We start from the raw sequence: 22,803 nt of genomic DNA on the forward strand, positions 1-22,803 counted from the left end.
TGATGTATAACAAATTAATGATACAAGATGAGAATTCAGAGAAGTAGACAGTGCTGGATTAACCTTGGCTAGATCATTGGCTGCAGGACAAATAATTGGCGAGTGAATTAGCTTGACTTTACGAATCAGATCATGAGAAGGGAGAGCCAAGGCGGGCGGCGGCAAGGGCGCAGGACGGCAACAGCACAGCGCTAATCAACACACGCGCTAATCATCATCGGGAATAATGCCCAGCGCCCAGGAGACTTTTAACGAAGCTGATCAACAAATATGGCCTTGGCATGGGTTGTAAACGATTGCTAGTGGGCTTTTACATTGGCCCTTTTTCATTTCTTCATAAATCACGTTGAGTTAGGGGGGGCCAATTACTTTTGTACTTGAATCATATCGCTAATTATCTACGGCCTACTCGATATTTGCTCGATCAATAGGGGGGGCCAGGCCCCTGCTCGCTCCCCCCCCCCCCCCCCCCCCCCCCCCCCCCCCCCCCCCCCCCCCGTCTCCGCCCCTGCGTATCATACTTTACATATATCTAGGTATCAGATCCCTCCCATCATAAAGTTGTGTTTTATAATAGTATATTCTACTATTCCCTCTGTCCCGGAATATAAAAACGTTTTTGACATTAGCATAGTGTCAAAAACGTTTTTATATTTTGGGACGAAGGAAGTAGTAAACGCCATACTACATTTGCAGTTTTGGTATCCAGCATGTGATGAGAAATGCTTACTTCAAATTTAAAAGTGTGCATGGCGGGAAAAGCACTCTCAACACGTGATAAGTGTGATGGGTAAATGTGAGTCCCAATGGCATCTTCAAGGCAAGATTCGGCTTAACATTCCTGACAACTTACTCCCAGTAGCATGTGCCTCCCTCAAAACTATAAACGACTGCAGCAATGCACCACCACAATCATAATTAAGTATCGATTATCACCTAATGCTGTCAGAAATCATGCTTCCCCATCCTATTAATAACCAACAAATACCGTAGTCCAGAACGTCCTACTTACCAGTTACCACTACCAAGTACCAACCCAACTCCGGTTTCCAGCCATGGTGTCGTCCGCTGGGGGAGCGCCGTGGAGCCGGCTGGAGGGGCAGGTTGTGCTGCTGACGGGCGCCTCCTCCGGCCTCGGCCGCGATTTCTGCCTCGACCTGGCGCGCGCCGGCTGCCGGGTCGTCGCCGTCGCGCGCCGCGCTGACCGCCTCCGCTCCCTCTGCGATGAGATCAACGCTTCCCGGGCCGCGGATGCCAGCCAGCCATTGGCGGTGGCCATCGAACTCGACGTTGCCGCCGGAGGGTCCACTGTCGAGGCGGCGGTGCAGAGGGCCTGGGACGCCTTCGGCCGCATTGACGTCTTGATTAACAACGCTGGCCTCCGAGGTAACCCGATTGCTATATGGCGTGCGATTTGTCTATTGGTTTGCTCTTATTTATCCCGCAAAAAAAAAAGTTTGCTCTTATTTAACGGGTCTTATTGTATCTCCAACTGCAGAATACTACTAGCTACAGATGTAAAATAATTTTGGTTAGAATAATGGATCTATGCTTGGATACACCTCCTTTATACTAAAAGTTTGCTAGTTTCATTCAATGCATATAAACGGTTAAGACTAAAACTTACCCTTTCGTAGTAAAAGCTATTTTGTCGATAATTCAAAACCGTGCCCGGAATCATCTTCACCTGATGAACAGTAAAACAAAAATAGCAGAAAAAATGGGAAAAAATATTATTTATTTTTGTCATCCAAGATGCTCGTGTATGTGATATCCGTACAAAATTTTGGGGGTGTTTGGACATTCGAAGAGGTCGTGGCAAAAAAAACAGCTCCAAACTGTGTTTTTCAAATGTTTCTCAAACTGCCGGAATTTGTCTTTTTTTGCCACAAGCTTCTCAAATGTCCAAACCTCACCTAATTTTGCACAGACATTACACATAGGAGCATCTCGCACACCAACAGAAAATCAGATTTCTTTGAAAAATATCTATTTTTCGTGATTTTACTGTTTCATCCCTGGGCTCATATGAGCCCGGATGCAGATTAACCGCTTCTGTATTTTGTCTACTTAATTATATTACGTGTACACAGAGAAGATGAGCAAACCAAATATGTGTGGCTAAATGGAATTCATGTACAATTGTTTGAGTACCTAGAAAAAATTTATAAAATAGTTAGCTGAAGTAGTAAAAAAGTGAAATATTACACAGACTCCATACATGCATTGGCAATGTACTGTGTGGTGGAACAATAGTGCCAGAGAAACAACTCATTGCTCATAAATGGATCAATGAATCAACTGGCAAGTTGGTTGTAACAGTGGCCAATAAACAAAGGAAGCAGATCGAGATACTGGGTGATAAATGAACGCAATATAGAGAGGCTAATATAATGGGTGTTGATCCCGGGACAACTAGATGGATATGATTGCAGTGGGTTGCGTCGCCAAGTGCTCCTATGCAATTTCGGCTATAGCACCGCTATATCTGATTCGGAGGGCTGCTGTTATTACTATAATAGCGAAGCACAGCTCGAAAAGACTAGCATGTTACGGAATATATTAGATTTGGCGTTTTCAATGGCATGTAAAGAGTGGTGTCCTTGCATATTTCAGGAGGAATACATTCGTCACTGGATTGGCCCGAGGATGACTGGGATAAACTCCACAAGACAAACCTTACCGGATCGTGGCTCGTCGCCAAGCATGTATGTAGGCACATGCGTGATGCCAAGATAAAAGGTTCAGTCATCAACATTTCGTCCGTTGCCGGTCTTCACCGTGGCGATGTGCATGGCAGCACCGGTTACGCATCTTCCAAGGCGGCCGTGCATGCTGTCACCAAGGTACCACCACCATTCCTCGTCAAACGTTTGTTTCGGTAGTGTGTGTTCGCAACAAACTATGTATGTTGATGCAGGTGATGGCCTTGGAGTTAGGACCGTATGGAATTAGAGTGAACTCAATTGCGCCTGGAATCTTCCAGTCGGAGATAACTGCTGCTCTATTGCAAAAGAGATGGTGGAACACCGTTACTTCAAAGATCGTGCCACTTAAAACATATGGCACTACTGATCCGGCACTGACATCGCTAGTTCGTTTTCTAATCCATGAAACGTCATTGTATCTAACTGGCAACATCTTCATCGTAGACGCAGGCCTAACCCTACCTGGTGTTCCATTATTCTCTTCTCTGTAATCCTTTCATTAGATCAACACTGATGTGTGTACTCAGTGCATGAGTGCAACAAGCAATAAGAACATCGAGGAGCTCTTTAGTTACTCGCATCGATTTTTAGATATTTGCTTTTGTGATCCAGTTGAGCCTGTTTGAGGGTATGCAGGCTTTGGGCCATGCTCTTCATCCTGTTTGCTACCCTGCATTGCATCACTCATCATTTCCATTGTTGACATAACATATCTAGCTAATTAATGATACAGGAACCGTTGGCCAGATGAAAGGAAGCAGGCAAGTCGACTGATTAAGGAGAAACCTTGATCTTTCTCTGCTGTTTGGTTGCCTGCATAAGTGATTTAGGGATGAGCACGTGCAAATCATAGTTGTTTGGCTGTGTGCAAATGTGATGATGTGCTCACCCCTTTTAAATGTAGTGGACTTACCACAACACTACACAACAACACAACAAGAAAGATTAGAAATAAACAGTTGAACACACATCAAATGAAGAAGTAATAGGACTAAACATGACAGTACGTTAATACGAGGAGTTTAAAGCCAACAGGGGTGTCGGTGGTAAAACCGGTAGACCTCGGGGTAGGGAATCCTGAGCTATGGATCTCGGATCTATGGGTAACAAGGGACGAAGGAGACAAGTTCGGGCCCTCTCGAAGAGGTAATACCCTATGTCCTTCTTTGATTGTATTGATGATTGTGTATCGAGTACAAGCTTGATCTACCTCGAGATCGTAAGTAGTGTTCTAACCCTAAGGCTAGGTGGATGTAATTTTAACCGTCCTTCTACATGCTAAACCCCACAGCTTATATACACGTTGGAGGGTACCTAGGGTTACTCATGGTCGGTTGCCAAATTAGGGATAAACATGCCGACGGACGAAGCTGTCCTTGGAGTACACGTCAAGTCTTCGACAGAGTCCATCTTGATCATGTTGAAGTGTGAGGCATCCGGAGTCCTTCCTTGTGAGTACGGTAGGCCATAAGCTCGGCCCATGGATTGTGGGCCAACTAGGTTGATACCCCTGGTCCAGGACACCGTCAAGGGGCATCTCATGCCCCTGCACAAACTCAGGATGGTGTTCCATAACCAAAACACACAGTTTAAACACCAACAAACTTCAGTTTTAACACCTACATGTTCAGTGAACTAAATACACAACAGGACTTCAAAAATTGAAATCAAACAGCCCTTGGTAGACGAACTTCTGGCATCTGTATCTGGTGATGGTGGAGGTCTTGGCGCGTAGATCTATAGTGTGAACCCAAGGTTGGAAAGCTTTAACTTGAGGAAGTCGTCGGGAATGATCTTGTGCTTGCAATAGAAGTAGTCCCACCCCTTGCCTAGCACGATCTGGTCCCGAAACATCTCCACCCGCACCCAGTAGTCACACTTCTTGTTCGCCGACTGCTTGACCACACGAGGGAGAGGGACGTAGATCCATCCCTTCATCAGCGGCTGGAATGTCTTGGGGGTGGCTAGCATGGCGATGTCCTCGACGTCGGCGATTAACATGTACAACCGATGAGCCTCAGGGGTGCAGGTTCATGGCCTAGCTTTGGACATGCCCCCAGCGTCGGCATAAGCTTGGACATCACCAAGATTCTCCCCAACACCGTCTCCCTCTTGTACCACTCGTTGTGCGGGATCCAGTCGTCACTGATCTCCAGTAGGGGTCCCAATCTAGTAGCCTTGCCACGATGGTAACAGAGACACGAGGTTTTACCCAGGTTCAGGCTCTCGGAGGAGATAAAACCCTATGTCCTGCTTTGTGTTGTATTGATATGGGGTGGAGTACAAAGTACGGGTTGATCTGCCATGAGACCGATGATTTTTCATCTCTAGGATGTGTAAGATGCTATCTCGACTAGCCCAACGCCAGTTTATATGAGTTATAGGAGGCCTAAGAGTACGGGGGTCCTAGTTGGACACGTCGATGGAGAAGAGTCATTGTCTTCTATGTTGCTACTTCTGGAGCTTGCGTTGGTTTTTTCATTGGAGAGGAAACGATGATGCAGCAGAGTAGACATAAGTATTTCCCTCGGTTAGAGAACCAAGGTATCGATCCAGTAGGAGACAACGCACAAATCACCAATACCTGCACAAACAATCAAACAACTTGCACCCAACACGATAAAGGGGTTGTCAATACCTTCACGGTTACTTGCAAAAGTGAGATCTGATAGAGATAGATGAAACTAAACAAAAGGTAAAGTAATATTGTTGGTATTTTTGGTTTATAGATCGGAAAGTAAAAGATTGCAAAATAGTAGATCGGAAACTTATATGATGGAAAATATTAGATTGGAAACTTATATAATGGAAAATAGACCCGGGGGCCATAGGTTTCACTAGAGGCTTCTCTCGAGATAGCAAATAATACGGTGGGTGATCAAATTACTATCGAGCAATTGATAGAAAAGCGCAAAGTTATGACGATATCTAAGGCAATGATTTTGAAATATAGGCATCACATCTGTGTCAAGTAAACCGAAATGATTGTAACACCCCGGATGTAATTTACCTTATTTGTACTCCAACTCTCACTACTAGGAAAAGGGCTAAAGATAATATGGACACTAATGGCGCACCATGTATGTGATGCGTCATTGCTATATAGTAATGGCGCACCACATACAGGTGCGTCATTAGTAATATATTTCTAATGGCGCACCTGGTGTGTGGTGCGCCATTAGTAGTTTTGAAAAAAGAAATAAAAAAATTTGTTATTAATGGCGCACCGTGGGATAGTGCGCCATTACTAGTTGACATAGTAATGGCGCACCACACCCACCGTGCGCCATTAGTAGTTTTGAAAAAAAATAAAAAAAATTGTTAGTAATGGCGCACCAGTGGACAGTGCGCCATTAGTAGTTCTAACTAGTAATGGCGCACTGTCCAGTGGTGCGCCATTACTAAGTTTTTTTCAAAAAAAGTTTCAAAAGTTTTTTTTTCAAAACTAGTAATGGCGCACCATTACTAACTTGGCCCAAAAATTCCACCGAATGCACCCCCCTTGGACCGCCTTTTCAGTTTAAAAAAAATAAACGAAAATGATGGAAATGTCAAAAAAATAAAAGAAAATAAGTTTCCCATGTGATATGTGGTCTACTTGTTGGGAAAATTTACAAATATGAATTTCGACTTTATTTGCAAAATATCTCTAGAATTTGTAAAATGGGCATAACTTTTGCATACGAGCTCGGATTAAAAAGTTTTCTATATGAAAAATCGTCTACTCGAAAAGTTAAACATTTTCAAAATCCCCAAAAACCTAACAGAAAAAAAGTTACGGGGATTTTAAGATCTAGAGGAAAAAAATAGAAAAAATTTCAAACTTACATCATACTCATGAACATAAACATGAACAAAGAGATCTAGAGGGAAAACATTTCGAATTTTTTTTTGAATTATTTTTCAAAATATGATACGTAATATGACCGGAAAGTTTGAAATATTTTTCAAAATTTCATCATACTCATGAACATGAACAAAGTCCTAGACATCAGCAAGGTTTAATAGGATTGATATGATAGATATATCAACAAGTGCCTGTGAAGTGAGGTGGTGCTGGGGTTGGATAGAACTGTGAAGTTAAGTATGCTTGGGCTAGAGTAGTGTGAGGATGGGTGACCATCTGGGAAGTTTGACCATAGAGTGCGATTTGACTTGAGATTAAGCATATTGACCCGAGATTAAGCCATAGTGACATGAGATTAAGAAAAAACGAAAAACAAATTTAAAAAATTATGAAAAACAACATTTAAAAAACTTTCAATTTTTTTAACTAATGGCGCACTTCTATGTGGTGCACCATTAGTATACCACCGTGGGCTATACTAATGGCGCACCTGTGGTGCACCATTAGTATCGCGCCAATAGTAAAAAATTCTAGTGACGTGATACTAATGGCGCACCAGTAGTGCGCCATTAGTAGGCAAAACTGGTGCGCCATTAGTAGGCCTTTTCCTAATAGTGTCTTGCCGTTTCCGGCACTAAGTTATTCTACATCATGTCATCATGTGCATTGCATTTGCATACGTGTTCGTCTCATGCATCCGAGCATTTCCCCGTTGTCCGTTTAGCATTCCGGCGCTCCTATGTCCTCCGGTGGTCCTTTTCTACCTCTTTTCGTGTGTGGGGGTTAAACGTTTTCGGATTGGACCGAGACTTGTCATGCGGCCTTGGTTTACTACCGGTAGACCGTCTGTCAAGTTTCGTACCATTTGGACTTTGTTTGATACTCCAACGGTTAACCGAGGGACCGAAAAGGCCTCGTGTGTGTTGCAGCCCAACTCCCTTACAATTTGGACCAAAACCCACCTAAACCTCTCCCATCATCTAGAGCGTTCGATCATGATCGCGAGGCTGCAAACCGCACTGCATTTGGAGCTTCCTAACTCCCTCTACCTCTATATAAAGGACACCCCCTTAAACTTCGCGGATCATTCTACCCCTAACCCTAAAATTTGCTCTCACCGCCGCCGGACAATGTCCGCCGCCGACCAATCCGCCGACGCCACCTTTCCCTGGGTCGGTCCCCAGTTCGCCGCCGATCCATCGGGCCCGCGAGGCCCGTGCGGGGCCCTCCCGACCCGGTCTCCTCCACCGCCTCCTCGCGCCAGGTCTCCGCCCGCGCGCCGCCGCCTGCAACCCTCGCCGCCGAACCTCGGGAGGCATGTACGTGCTACAGTGCTCGAGATCCAGATCCAGATCCGTTTGCCTCGGTTGACTTTTTCCTCCCGAAACCCTAGCTTATTTGCATACTTTGACATGCCATAACTCTTCATCCGTAGCTCCGATTCGTGCATGTAGCATATCAAAATGTTCGCCTCGACGAGTACATCATTTCATCTCATTGCATCATTTCCATTTGAGCTCATCTTGATGCCAGAAATTCTGTTGGAAGAGGGCTATGTGATGAATATGTCAGATCTGTTTCAGCAAATGGCTTTTTGTCATTTTTGCCATGATTTATGTGTGTATGCTATGATCCTGAGATCTACATGTGTTTTGCTATATGTCATGCCATCTTTACAGGGGTGTATGCTATGTATTTTTATGACCTTTGTGGTGACTAGCACAAGCATGCAAAATAGCTTACTCGATGATGCTGATTTCAGGGACAGGATTATTGTTAGTCCTTGCCCTGTCATTATTTTTATGCCATATGTTCCTGTTGTTTCCTACTGATCCGTGCCTCTTTTGAGGATGATCAGTAAGGATGTTTTGTTAATGTTGTTGTGCTCTATCCATTCATGTCTTTGTTGGAAATTATGGAGCAACCTAGCTTGAGTCAATCGAGCTCTACTTTTGCTATAAAATGTTCCTGACAGATTGTTAACATGTTTAGCGATTTTGTCGAGCTTGTTGTTGTTGATCCGTGCATGCTATATTGTTGTTCTTGCCATGTATAGCTTCTATGCCATGTCTTCTTGATGGGTGTATGCTTAGTTTGTCATTCCATGCTCTGTAGTGAGTGCATCGAGCTCGTAAACATGCCTATTTGTTAATCTGTTTTGCATGCTCCAGTTTTTCACTAAGTCTGAATCTGTTAATGTTTTTGCTATGTTCGCATGCTTGCAATTGTATTTTCTGATCCTTTTTGGCTCATGGTCACTAAGGGACTTTTGTTATATGCTTAGAGTAGCTTCATGCCATGCCTTGACTTGCCATGATATGTTCTTGTAGCATGTAGTTTTCATGCTCTAAAGTTTGCTTCCTGATGATAAATTCCAGACTTGTGTTAACTTCACCAAGTCTGAAACCTGTTATCGTTTGCACTTTTGTCATGCTTGTTTGAACCTGTTAACGAGCGAATTAGCCGTAGCTCCGTGTTCATCTTTTGTCAAGCATCATGAGTGGATCCCTGCCATGTATTGTGTTGCTATGTTTGGGTACTGTAGCATATTTATCTTGATGCATTTAGTTAGTCACTTGCTGTTTATCGCAGACCGGTGCCTTACTTGTGTTTGCTTGCCATTTTCAAACCGTGCATACGATTCCGGTGATCTTTATATCGATTTCGACCGAAATCAACTCTCCTTTCTAGTGGCACTCTTGGTTTTCCAAGTTGAGGCCAGGTTCAATCATTCCTTTGCAAATCATGCATATGCATCACATACCGCATCCCGCATATCATACCATGTTCGCATCATGTTGCTTGAGCATTGCACGTGGTTGATTATGTTCCTTTTTGCTTGTTGTTCTTGTTTGGTAGAGCCGGGAGGCGAGTACGCTTTCAAGGATCAAGGCAACTCTGAGAACTTTGCTGGCAAGATGACCATACCCTCGAAATCACTTCTATCTTTGCTTGCTAGATGCTCGCTCTTTTTCTATGCCTATGATACTATACCTACCACTTACTTATCATGCCTCCCAATTGCCATGTCAAACCTCTAACCCACCATGTCCTAGCAAACCGTTATTTGGCTATGTTACCGTTTTGCTCAGCCCCTCTTATAGCGTTGCTAGTTGCAGGTGAAGATTGGAGATCGTTCCTGTTGGAACTTGTTTATTTGTTGGGATATCACAATATTATGTTGTTTATCTTAATGCACCTATATACTTGGTAAAGGGTGGAAGGCTCGGCCTTATGTCTGGTGTTTTGTTCCACTCTTGCCGCCCTAGTTTCCGTCATATCGGTGTTATGTTCCCGGATTTTGCGTTCCTTACGCGGTTGGGTTATAATGGGAACCCCTTGACAGTTCGCCTTGAATAAAACTCCTCCAGCAATGTCCAACCTTGGTTTTACCATTTGCCACCTAGCCTCTTTTTCCCTTGGGTTTCCGGAGCCCGAGGGTCATCTTTATTAAACCCCCCGGGCCAGTGCTCCTCTGAGTGTTGGTCCAAAGTAGAGCCCCTTGCAGCGCCACCTCGGGGAAACTCGAGGGTTGGTTTTAGTTGTACGGATTGCTTATTCGGTGTGCCCTGAGAACGAGATATGTGCAGCTCCTATCGGGATTTGTCGGCACATTCGGGTGGTGTTGCTGGACTTGTTTTACCATTGTCGAGATGTCTAGTAACCTGGATGCCGACTCTGATCGGATTGTCTTGGGAGAAGGAATATCCTTCGTTGACCGTGAGAGTTTGTGATGGGCTAAGTTGGGACTCCCCTGCAGGGATTTGAATTTTTGAAAGCCGTGCCCGCGGTTATGGGTAGATGGGAATTTGTTAATGTCCGGTTGTAGAAAACCTGAAAGTTAACTTATTCAAAATGCATCAACCACGTGTGTAACCGTGATGGTCTCTTCTCGACGGAGTCCGGGAAGTGAACACGGTGTTGGAGTAATGTTTGACGTAGGTTGTTCTAGGATCACTTCTTGATCATAGTTGTTCGTCCGTGCTTTTGCCTTCTCTTCTCGCTCTCTTTTGTGTATGTTAGCCACCATATATGCTAGTCGCTTGCTGCACCTCCACCTCATACCTTTGCCTTACCTTTAAGCTTAAATAGTCTTGATCGCAAGGGTGCGAGATTGCTGAGTCCCCGTGACTCACAGATTACTTCCAAACCAGATGCAGGGACCGATGATACCATTTCAGATGATATGACCGAGCTCAAGTGGGAGTTCGATGAAGACTCTCGCCGTTACTACGTGTCTTTCCCAGATGATCAGTAGTGGTGCCCAGTTGGTGCGATCGGGGACTTTGTCGCATTTGGGGGTTGATCTTTATTTTGGTACCGTAGTCGGACCCTGAGTGTATTGGATGAATGTAATGACTTATTTATGTATTTGTGTGACGTGGTGAGTGTAAGCCAACTATGTACCTTTCCCCTTTATTTATTTACATGGGTTGTTGTGAAGATTACCTCACTTGCGACATTGCTTTCAATGCGGTTATGCCTCTAAGTAGTGCTTTGACACGCAGGAGATATAGCCACATCGAGGGCGTTACAAGTTGGTAATCAGAGCCTTCCCCGACCTTAGGAGCCCCCTGCTTGATCGAATCGTTGGCGTTGTTGAGTCTAGAAAAATGTTTTGAGTCATTTAGGAAATTATATATATCGGAGAGTTAGGAATTCTTTTTACTCCTCAGCCCCTTCGTCGCTCTGGTGAGGCATCCTGACGTAGAGTTTGACTCTTCCCTTCTCAAATTTCACTAAAAAAAATTTAGGATCACGCGGGTATCTTGGAATCGTTCCAATGGTTTTGTGATGAGAACATTGTTCTTGGTGCCTCCTGACATTTAGGGGTTGTGGCAGTGTCCCGGGGAGTTGAGCTCCAGGTGTTGTCGTCACAATTTTATCGTTGGGATTCTGGAATACCTGAGTTTCGCCGACATCGAAAATCTCTTTTATGCAGTTGTTGGTGAGATAACCTCGACGCCACCCAGTACTGGGGCGGGAGTTCGGGAGTATTGCCATAACTAGTATAATGGATACTTTTCGAAGGTTGAGGTAAATGATTTCAGAAGGTTTCTTGGTTATGTGTTGAAGGATGGATACAGATAGATGTAGGATTTGCTAGCTTTGGGTGAGATATTATGCTTCCCCTGTATCCCCAACACCTGATTGCATAACCGGAAAGGTTCGGGAGTTTCATAGGTGGGAATTCTTGTAGCTCTAGTTCTTCTTCCGCGGATATTTGGTTTGTGATTGGGTAATCCTCACCAAGTATTTGCTCTCGTCCGTACCTTGTTGTTTTATTCTTCTTCCTATATCTAAGTGGCTTCTCAATTTATGGAAATGTGACCATTTCAATTGGAATGCATTCGTTCATTTTGTTCGGATGTGAAGACTATATGTTGCAAGTTCAATCCGTTCGATTCAGCTTGATTATCTATTTGTTGGAATGCATTGGATGTCACCTCTTCAGGATGGCTCCTCCAACGCGCACGACTCCAAATCCTGATCCGCCACCACACCACCTCCACCTCCGGAGGCATGGCAAGCTGTGATGGCCGCTACCAATGCAAACACGCACCTGATCATGCAGCTCTTGCAAGAGCGCAACCAAGGGAATCATGGCCATGGCAACAATCAGAATCAGTTTGCTACACTCAACCAGTTCCTTGCTAACCAGCCAAAGACCTTCACCAATTGTGTTGAGGCAACAAACGCTGATGATTGGCTCGTGGATATCCGCAAGCATTTCGAGTGCAGCAACGTCAGGCCTGAGGACTTTGTCAAGTTTGCCTCCTTCCAACTCAAAGACCAAGTTGTAGAATGGTTTCAGCAATACAAAGATTCCAGAGGAGGCCGTGTGATTACCTAGGATGAATTCCGTCAAGACTTCAAAGCTCATCACATTCCTCAAAGTGTTGTGGAAAGCAAGCGTGAGGAATTTCGCAACCTGAAGCAAGGCACTTTGTCTGTTACCAGTACAACATCATGTTTCAGAAGCTCGCTCGTTTCGCCAAGCAGGACGTCCCTGACGAGAAGAGCATGATATACCAGTTCAGGGGTGGTCTGAGATAAGAACTCCAGCTAGCTCTCGTCCTTTTTGAGCCCAAGAAGTACGATGAGTTTTACAACATGGCACCGAAACAAGAGGCTGCTCAACTGAAGTGCGATGCTTCCAAGAAGCGAGTCAGAGATGTGACTCCTTCTTCCTTAACTCAAGTGGCTAAGCAGCAGAAGTATTGGCTGCCTCCTCCTCCGTTCCATCGGCCTTATCAGCAGAAGAGCAAAGGTGGCAGTGGATCTTCCCCCCCCCCCAACCCCAGCTTTCAGAACAAGACTTCGTCTCAAGCTCCAAGATCAAGTGCTCCGTATCACCGTCCGCTCTCGGAGGTCACGTGCAACAAGTGCCAATAGAAGGGTCACTATGCCAACAAATGCTTCAATCAGAGGCGTCTTCCAACTCCTCCTCCTGTGAGATCTGCAAGTTCAGCTGTGGTCAAGCATAACCCCAAGCACGCCAAGGTCAATATGTTGAATGCAGCTCAGGCAGAGGACTCGTCAGATGTCAGCATGGGTAACCTTCCTGTTAACGATATTCCAAGAGTTCTTTTTGACACTGGTCCATCGCATTGTTTCATCTCGAGACCTTTTGCATCTAAGCATGATTTTGTTACTCAAGTGTTGCCGAATCCTTTGGCTATTGTCTCTCCGGCCCGTCAAATGACTTCTCGAGTATGCGTTCCGGATGTTTCAATCACATTGGGTGACTATAAGTTCTTGTCTTCTCCTAATGTTCTTGGTGACTCGGATATTGATCTTATTCTCGGAATGGATTGGCTTTCTAAGCACAAGGCTCAGCTTGATTGTGCCGCCAGACGAATTCAATTGACTCATTCGTCTGAGGATGTAATTGTCTTTGCCGCAAGGGACAATACCATTCGTCTATTTTCTCTCAATGAGAAGGGTGAACTGGATGCCATCTCGCAAATTCCAGTCGTTTGCGAATATCAAGACGTTTTTCCAGAAGAGCTTCCAGGAATGACTCCACGCCGGCAAGTTGAATTTGTCATCAAACTTGAGCCTGGCACGGAACCTGTTTGCAAACGTCCTTACAAGCTTGGACCTGAAGAGTTGAAAGAGCTGAAGAAGCAACTCGATAAACAAGAGCGTTTGGGTCTCATTCGACCTAGTTCTTCTCCGTGGGGTTGTGGAGTTCTTTTTGTGAAGAAGAAGAAGGATGGAACGGACCGACTTTGTATCGACTACCGTCCATTGAACAAGAAGACTATAAAGAACAAGTACCCACTTCCCAACATCAACGAGCTGTTTGAACAACTCAAAGGTGCTAAAGTATTCTCCAAGCTTGATCTCCGTATGGGCTATCACCAGATTCGCATTCGTGAAGAGGATATCCCCAAGACAGCATTCAGAACAAGCTATGGTTCATATGAATACACTGTCGTGTCTTTCGGCCTCGTCAACGCTCCGCCAACATTCTCTCGCATGATGAACTTCATCTTCAACCCCTACACAAATGAGTTCGTCTTGGTCTACCTCGATGACATTTTGGTCTTTTCCAAGAACAAGGAGGATCATGCCAAACACTTGCGTTTGGTGCTAGATAAGCTCAGAGAACATCAGTTCTATGCCAAGTTTTCAAAGTGCGAGTTTTGGCTCGATGAGGTTCTCTACCTTGGGCATATCATTTCTGCCAAGGGCATAGTGGTTAATCCTGAGAAGGTGTCTGCAATTGTGAATTGGGAACCACCTCAGAATGTGAAGCAACTCCGCAGCTTCCTTGGGCTCGCAAGCTATTGCAGAAGGTTCGTTGAGAACTTTTCACAGATCGCGAAGCCTCTTTCCAACCTTCTCCAGAAGCATGTGAAGTACGTCTGGTCTCCTGATTGTGACATCGCTTTCAACACCCTGAAAGAGAAGTTAGTCACTGCTCCAGTTCTGACTCCCCCTGATGAATCCAAACCATTCGAGGTCTTCTGTGATGCCTCTCTTCAAGGTCTTGGTGCAGTGTTGATGCAAGAGAGGAAAGTTGTGGCTTATACCTCTCGCCAGTTGAAGCCAAATGAAAAGAACTACCCCACTCATGACCTCGAGTTGGCGGCAGTTGTCCATGCTCTTTTAACTTGGAGACATCTCTTATTGGGAAGAAAAGTGGACATCTTCACTGACCACAAGAGTCTCAAGTACATCTTCACTCAGCCTAATCTCAACCTTAGGCAGACTCGTTGGGTCGAAATGATCCAAGAGTATAATTCGAGTATCGAATATACTCCAAGCAAGGCCAATGTAATTGTTGACGCATTGAGCAGGAAGGCTTACTGCAATAGTTTGATTCTCAAGCCTTATGTAGGACCTTGAAGTAGATGTGTCTAGAGGGGGGGTGATTAGACACTTAATGCTAAAGTTGCAGTTTTTAAGCTTTTTCGGTTTGAGTGGAGTTCAGGCACAATTTCAACATTCATAATACATATCAAGCAAGCATGCAAAGAGTATATAGGCAGCGGAAAGTAAAGCATGCAACTTGCAAGAATGTAAAGGGAAGGGTTTGGAGAATTCAAACGCAATTGGAGACACGGATGTTTTTCCCGTGGTTCGGATAGGTGGTGCTATCCTACATCCACGTTGATGGAGACTTCAACCCACGAAGGGTAACGGTTGCGCGAGTCCACGGAGGGCTCCAGCCACGAAGGGTCCACGAAGAAGCAACCTTGTCTATCCCACCATGGCCATCGCCCACGAAGGACTTGCCTCACTAGCGGTAGATCTTCACGAAGTAGGCGATCTCCTTGCCCTTACAAACTCCTTGGTTCAACTCCACAATCTTGTCGGAGGCTCCCAAGTGACACCTAGCCAATCTAGGAGACACCACTCTCCAAGAAGTAACAAATGGTGTGTTGATGATGAACTCCTTGCTCTTGTGCTTCAAATGATAGTCTCCCCAACACTCAACTCTCTCTCACAGGATTTGGATTTGGTGGAAAAAAGATTTGAGTGGAAAGCAACTTGGGGAAGGCTAGAGATCAAGATTCATGTGGTAGGAATGGAATATCTTGGCCTCAACACATGAGTAGGTAGTTCTCTCTCAGAAATAGGATGCTGGAAGTGTAGGCTTAGTCTGATGGCTCTCTCCACGAGTGAAGAGGAGGTGGAGGGGTATATATAGCCTCCACACAAAATCCAACCGTTACACACAATTTACCAATCTCGGTGGGACCGAATCAAAAAACTCGGTCGGACCGAAATAGTAAACCTAGTGACCGTTAGAGATTTTCGGTGGGACTGACATGCAACTCGGTAGGACCGATATGGTTAGGGTTAGGGCACAACGTAATCTCGGTGAGACCGATTACACAAACTCGGTGAGACCGATTACTAAACTCGGTTGGACCGATTTTGGTAATAAGTTAACCAGAGAGTTTGCATTGTAATCTCGGTAGTACCGATTGCCTAAACTCGGTGAGACCAATTTTGGCAATGGACATACACAGAGAGATTACAATCCCATCTCGGTGAGACCGAGATCCCTATCGGTAGAACCGATTTGCTAGGGTTTGGCAGTGGCTTATGACAAGTGAAACTCGATGGCGCCGGATAGAAATAATCGGTAGGTCCGAGTTTGGCTTAGGTTTAGGTCATATGTGGAAGTGGGAAAGTAGCTGAGGATTTTGGAGCATATCATTAAGCACATGAAGCAAGAGGCTCATTAAGCAGCACCTCATCCCTCCTTGATAGTATTGGCTTTTCCTATGGACTCAATGTGATCTTGGATCACTAAAATGTAAAATGAAGAGTCTTGAGCTTTAAGCTTTAGCCAATCCTTTGTCCTTAGCATCTTGGAGAATTTCCCACAACCTTTAGTCCATGCCACTCCATTGTTGAACTTATCTGAAACATACTAGATAGAAACGTTAGTCCAACAAGAGATATGTTGTCATAAATTACCAAAACCACCAAGGGAGCACTTGTGCTTTCACCTTACCAACCCGAGCTTTGTGAAGCTTTCCGCAAACTCAATCTGCAAGTTGTTCCTCAAGGTTTCCTCGCCAACCTCCAAGTTTCTCCTACTTTGGAAGATCAGATTCGCAAAGCTCAACTTCTTGATGCTATGGTGAAGAAGGTGAAGATTGGGATTGCCAAGAGTCAACCCAATAACAAGTGCTATCGCCTTGATGACAAGGATACTCTATTCTTCGAGGATCGCATTGTTGTGCCTAAAGGTGACCTTTGTAAAGTCATTATGAACGAGGCTCACAATTCACTCCTCTCTATTCACCCTGGAAGTACAAAGATGTACCATGACCTCAAGCAGTCGTATTGGTGGACTCGAATGAAGCGCGAGATTGCTCAGTTCGTGAATGAATGTGATGTCTGCAGAAGAGTGAAAGCAGAACACCAACGACCAGCTGGTCTCCTCCAACCTCTTGCCATTCCAGAATGGAAGTTTGACCACATTGAGATGGACTTCGTGACTGGGTTTCCAAAGTCCAAGCGTGGCAATGATGCTATCTTTGTTGTCATCGACAAACTCACTAAAGTGGCTCATTTCCTTCCTATCAAAGAATCTATCACAGCAGCTCAATTGGCAGAGCTTTATACCTCTCGGATTTTCTCTCTGCATGGCATTCCGCAGTTGATTTCTTCAGATCATGGTAGCATCTTCACCTCCAAGTTTTGGGATTCTTTCCAGAAGGCCATGGGCACCAACATCCGTTTCAGCACAGCTTTTCATTCTCAAACTAGTGGCCAAGTCGAGCGTGTCAATCAGATTCTTGAAGATATGCTCAGGGCTTGCGTCATCTCCTTCGGTATGAAGTGGGAAGATTGTCTTCCATATGACGAGTTCTCCTACAACAACAGCTTTCAAGCGAGTTCGGGCAAGGCCCCATTTGAAATTCTCTATGGCAGGAAGTGTCGTACTCCTCTTAGCTGGTCAGAGACTGGTGAACGTCAACTTCTTGGCAATGACTTGATCACAGAGGCAGAAGATATGTGCAAAGTCATTCGCGAGAATCTCAAAGCCGCGCAATCGCGCCGGAAGAGCTACTATGATAGTAAGCATCGTGACTTGGCTTTCGAGATCGGAGACCACGCCTACCTCCGCGTCTCTCCAATGAAAGGTACTTGTCGCTTCGGTATCAAAGGGAAGCTTGCCCCTAGATACGTGGGTCCTTTCAAGATCTTAAGCAAGAGAGGCGATCTCGCCTATCAACTTGAGCTTCCCTCCAACTTTGCAAACGTGCACGACGTGTTTCACGTGTCTCAACTCCGCAAGTGCTTCAAGACCCCTGACCGCACCGTCAACTTCGAAGACATTGATCTCCAAGAAGACTTGTCTTATCGTGAGCACCCCGTTGCTATTCTTGAAGAAACTGAGCGCAAGACTCGCAACAAGTCAATCAAATTCCTCAAAGTCAAGTGGTAACACCATTCCGACCGTGAAGCCACCTGGGAACGCGAGGTTCACCTCCGTTCTGAGTACCCGGAGTTTTTCCAGTCCTAGATCTCAGGACGAGATCCTTTCGGAGTGGTGGAGTGTTGTAACACCCCGGATGTAATTTACCTTATTTGTACTCCAACTCTTGCCGTTTCCGGCACTAAGTTATTCTATTTCATCATTATCGGGTTCTGTGTCCGTGTGTTTTATCTTTTGTCATGCATCTCATATCATGCCATCATGTGCATTGCATTTGCATACGTGTTCGTCGCATGCATCCGAGCATTTTCCCCGTTGTCCGTTTTGCATCCCGGCGCTCCTATGTCCTCCGGTGGTCCTTTTCTACCTCTTTTCGTGTGTGGGGGTTAAACATTTTCGGATTGGACCGAGACTTGTCATGCGGCCTTGGTTTACTATCGATAGACCGCCTGTCAAGTTTCGTACCATTTGGACTTCGTTTGATACTCCAATGGTTAACCGAGGGACTGAAAAGGCCTCGTGTGTTGCAGCTCAACACCCTTACAATTTGGCCCAAAACCCACCTAAACCTCTCCCATCATCTAGACCGTTCGATCACGATCGCGTGGCCGCAAACCGCACCGCGTTTGGAGCTTCCTAGCTCCCTCTACCTCTATATAAAGGGCACCCCCTCAAAATTCGCGGATAATTCTACCCCTAACCCTAAAATTTGCTCTCACCGCCGCCGAACAATGTCCGCCGCCTAGCGGACACACCGCCGCCGACCAATCCGCTGACGCCACCTGTCCCTGGGCCGTTCCCCAGTTCGCCACCGATCCAGCGGGCCAGCGAGGCCCGTGCGGGGCCCTCCCGGCCCGGTCTCTTCCGCCGCCTCCTCGCGCCACGTCTCCGCCCGCGCGCCTCCACCTGCAACCCTCGCCGCGGACCGCCGCCTTCGCGTCGCCTCCGGCCACCGCGGCCATCGCCGGCGCCGACCGCGGCCGCTCTGTCTCCGGCGAGCCTTGCCGCCAGGCGGCGCCTCGCCGCCCCGGCCTCTCCGCCCCGCCGTCGTCCTCCTCCTCCGGCGGGCTCCCTCCTCTCCGGCCGCCTCGTCCTTCTCCGGCAACTTCAACCCCGGCAAACCTTGGGAGGCGTGTACGTGCTACAGTGCTCGAGATCCAGATCCAGATCCATTTGCCTCGGTTGACTTTTTCCTCCCGAAACCCTAGCTTATTTGCATACTTTGACATGCCATAACTCTGCATCCGTAACTCCGATTCGTGCGTGTAGCATATCAAAATGTTCGTCTCGACGAGTACATTATTTCATCTCATTGCATCATTTCCATTTGATCTCATCTTGATGCCCGAAATGCTGTTGGAAGAGGGCTATGTGATGAATATGTCAGATATGTTTCAGCAAATGACCTTTTGTCATTTTTGCCATGATTTATGTGCGCATGCTATGATCCTGAGCTCTACATGTGTTTTGTTATATGCCATTCCATCTTTACAGGGGTGTATGTCATGTATTTTGTGACCTTTGTGGTGACTAGCACAAGCATGCAAAGTAGGTTACTCGATGATGCTGATTTCAGGGACTTAGGATTATTCTAAGTCCTTGCCCTGTCATTATTTTTATGCCATATGTTCCCGTTGTTTCTTACTGATCCGTGCCTCTTTTGAGGATGATCAGTAAGGATGTTTTGTTAATATTGTTGTGCTCTATCCAGCCATGTCTTTGTTGGCAATTATGGAGCAACCAAGCTTGAGTCAATTGAGCTCTACTTTTGCTATAAAATGTTCCTGACAGATTGTTAACATGTTTAGCGATTTTGTCGAGCTTGTTGTTGTTGATCCGTGCATGCTATATTATTGTTCTTGCCATGTCTAGCTTCTATGCCATGTCTTCTTGATGGGTGTATGCTTAGTTTGTCATTTCATGCTCTGTAGTGAGTGCATCGAGCTCGTAAACATGCCTATTTGTTAATCTGTTTTGCATGCTCCAGTTTTTCACTAAGTCTGAATCTGTTAATGTTTTTGCTATGTTCGCATGCTTGCAATTGTATTTTCTGATCCTTTTTGGCTCATGGTCACTAAGGGACTTTTGTTATATGCTTAGAGTAGCTTCATGCCATGCCTTGACTTGCCATGATATGTTCTTGTAGCATGTAGTTTTCATGCTCTGAAGTTTGCTTCCTGATGATAAATTCCAGACTTGTGTTAACTTCACCAAGTCTGAAACCTGTTATCGTTTGCACTTTTGTCATGCTTGTTTGAACCTGTTAACGAGCGAATTAGCCGTAGCTCCGTGTTCATCTTTTGTCAAGCATCATGAGTGGATCCCTGCCATGTATTGTGTTGCTATGTTTGGGTACTGTAGCATATTTATCTTGATGCATTTAGTTAGTCACTTGCTGTTTATCGCAGACCGGTGCCTTACTTGTGTTTGCTTGCCATTTCCAAACCGTGCATACGATTCCGGTGATCTTTATATCGATTTCGACCGAAATCAACTCTCCTTTCTAGTGGCACTCTTGGTTTTCCAAGTTGAGGCCAGGTTCAATCATTCCTTTGCAAATCATGCATATGCATCACATACCGCATCCCGCATATCATACCATGTTCGCATCATGTTGCTTGAGCATTGCACGTGGCTGATTGTGTTCCTTTTTGCTTGTTGTTCTATTTTGGCTAGATCTGGGAGACGAGTACGTGAACGAGGAGCCCGTTGAGTACGCTTTCGAGGATCAAGGAAACTCTGAGAACTTTGCGGGCAAGATGACCATACCCTCGAAATCACTTCTATCTTTGCTTGCTAGATACTCGCTCTTTTGCTATGCCTATGCTACGATACCTACCACTTGCTTATCATGACTCCCAATTGCCATGTCAAACCTCTAACCCACCATGTCCTAGCAAACCGTTGTTTGGCTATGTTACCGCTTTGCTTAGCCCCTCTTATAGCGTTGCTAGTTGCAGGTGAAGATTGGAGATCGTTCCTGTTGGAACTTGTTTATTTATTGGGATATCACAATATTATGTTGTTTATCTTAATGCACCTATATACTTGGTAAAGGGTGGAAGGCTCGGCCTTATGCCTGGTGTTTTGTTCCACTCTTGTCGCCCTAGTTTCTGTCATATCGGTGTTATGTTCTCGGATTTTGCGTTCCTTACGCGGTTGGGTTATAATGGGAACCCCTTGACAGTTCGCCTTGAATAAAACTCCTCCAGCAATGTCCAACCTTGGTTTTACCATTTTCCACCTAGCCTCTTTTTTCCTTGGGTTTCCGGAGCCCGAGGGTCATCTTTATTAAACCCCCCGGGCCAGTGCTCCTCTGAGTGTTGGTCCAAACTAGAGCCTCTTGCAGCGCTACCTCGGGGAAACTCGAGGGTTGGTTTTAGTTGTATGGATTGCTTATCCGATGTGCCCTGAGAATGAGATATGTGCAGCTCCTATCAGGATTTGTCGACACATTCGGGTGGTGTTGCTGGACTTGTTTTACCATTGTCGAGATGTCTTGTAACCTGGTTGCCGAGTCTGATCGGATTGTCTTGGGAGAAGGAATATTCTTCGTTGACCGTGAGAGCTTGTGATGGGCTAAGTTGGGACTCCCCTGCAGGGATTTGAACTTTCGAAAGCCGTGCCCGCGGTTATGGGCAGATGGGAATTTGTTAATGTCCGGTTGTAGAAAACCTGAAACTTAACTTATTTAAAATGCATCAACCGCGTGTGTAACCATGATGGTCTCTTCTCGGTGGAGTCCGGGAAGTGAACACGACGTTGGAGTAATGTTTGACATAGGTTGTTCTAGGATCACTTCTTGATCATAGTTGTTCGTCCGTGCTTTTGCCTTCTCTTCTCGCTCTCTTTTGCGTATGTTAGCCACCATATATGCTAGTCGCTTGCTGCACCTCCACCTCATACCTTTGCCTTACCTTTAAGCTTAAATAGTCTTGATCGCGAGGGTGCGAGATTGCTGAGTCCTCATGACTCACAGATTACTTCCAAACCAGATGCAGGGACCGATGATACCGTTCCAGATGATATGACCGAGCTCAAGTGGGAGTTCGATGAAGACTCTCGCCGTTACTACGTGTCTTTCCCAGATGATGAGTAGTGGTGCCCAGTTGGGGCGATCGGGGACTTTGTCGCATTTGGGGGTTGATCTTTATTTTGGTACCGTAGTCAGACCCTGAGTGTATTGGATTAATGTAATGACTTATTTATGTATTTGTGTGATGTGGCGAGTGTAAGCCAACTATGTACCTTTCCCCTTTATTTATTTACATGGGTTGTTGTGAAGATTACCTCACTTGCGACATTGCTTTCATTGCGGTTATGCCTCTAAGTCATGCTTCGACATGTAGGAGATATAGCTGCATCGAGGGTGTTACAATGATTCTACATCTACTATTATTACTCCACACATCGACTGGCTCCTTCCTGCATCTAGAGTATTAAGTTCATGAAGAACAGAGTAACACATTAAGTAGCATGACATGATGTAGGTGCGATATTGCTGAGTCCCCGTGACTCACAGATTACTTCCAAACCAGATGCAGGGACCGATGATACCGTTCCAGATGATATGACCGAGCTCAAGTGGGAGTTCGATGAAGACTCTCGCCGTTACTACGTGTCTTTCCCAGATGATTAGTAGTGGTGCCCAGTTGGGGCGATCGGGGACTTTGTCGCATTTGGGGGTTGATCTTTATTTTGGTACCGTAGTCAGACCCTGAGTGTATTGGATTAATGTAATGACTTATTTATGTATTTGTGTGATGTGGCGAGTGTAAGCCAACTATGTACCTTTCCCCTTTATTTATTTACATGGGTTGTTGTGAAGATTACCT

The 22,803-nt window shown here is 45.5% G+C and overlaps 1 protein-coding gene across 1 annotated transcript; it reads left to right on the forward strand.

Moving 5' to 3' along the window:
• The first annotated feature begins 1,024 nt into the window (after nucleotides 1-1,024).
• LOC125523589 (3-oxoacyl-[acyl-carrier-protein] reductase FabG-like) lies at nucleotides 1,025-3,282 on the forward strand. The gene is made up of 3 exons (XM_048688608.1): nucleotides 1,025-1,386; nucleotides 2,617-2,846; nucleotides 2,921-3,282. The coding sequence occupies exons 1-3, from the start codon at nucleotides 1,056-1,058 to the stop codon at nucleotides 3,197-3,199; spliced, it is 840 nt and encodes a 279-aa protein (XP_048544565.1). The 5' UTR covers nucleotides 1,025-1,055; the 3' UTR covers nucleotides 3,200-3,282.
• The last annotated feature ends 19,521 nt before the right edge of the window (nucleotides 3,283-22,803 follow it).

The sequence above is a fragment of the Triticum urartu genome, chromosome 7 (genome assembly GCF_003073215.2).
Source record: "Triticum urartu cultivar G1812 chromosome 7, Tu2.1, whole genome shotgun sequence".
In the NCBI taxonomy this organism is placed as follows: domain Eukaryota; kingdom Viridiplantae; phylum Streptophyta; class Magnoliopsida; order Poales; family Poaceae; genus Triticum; species Triticum urartu.

Bases quoted from the DNA above. Each gene is read 5' to 3' on its own strand.
- LOC125523589 (XM_048688608.1), top strand. From the start codon at position 1,056: ATGGTGTCGTCCGCTGGGGGAGCGCCGTGGAGCCGGCTGGAGGGGCAG. The intron at 1,387-2,616 runs GTAACCCGATTG...TGCATATTTCAG, and splicing joins TAACAACGCTGGCCTCCGAG to GAGGAATACATTCGTCACTG. The intron at 2,847-2,920 runs GTACCACCACCA...ATGTTGATGCAG, and splicing joins CCGTGCATGCTGTCACCAAG to GTGATGGCCTTGGAGTTAGG.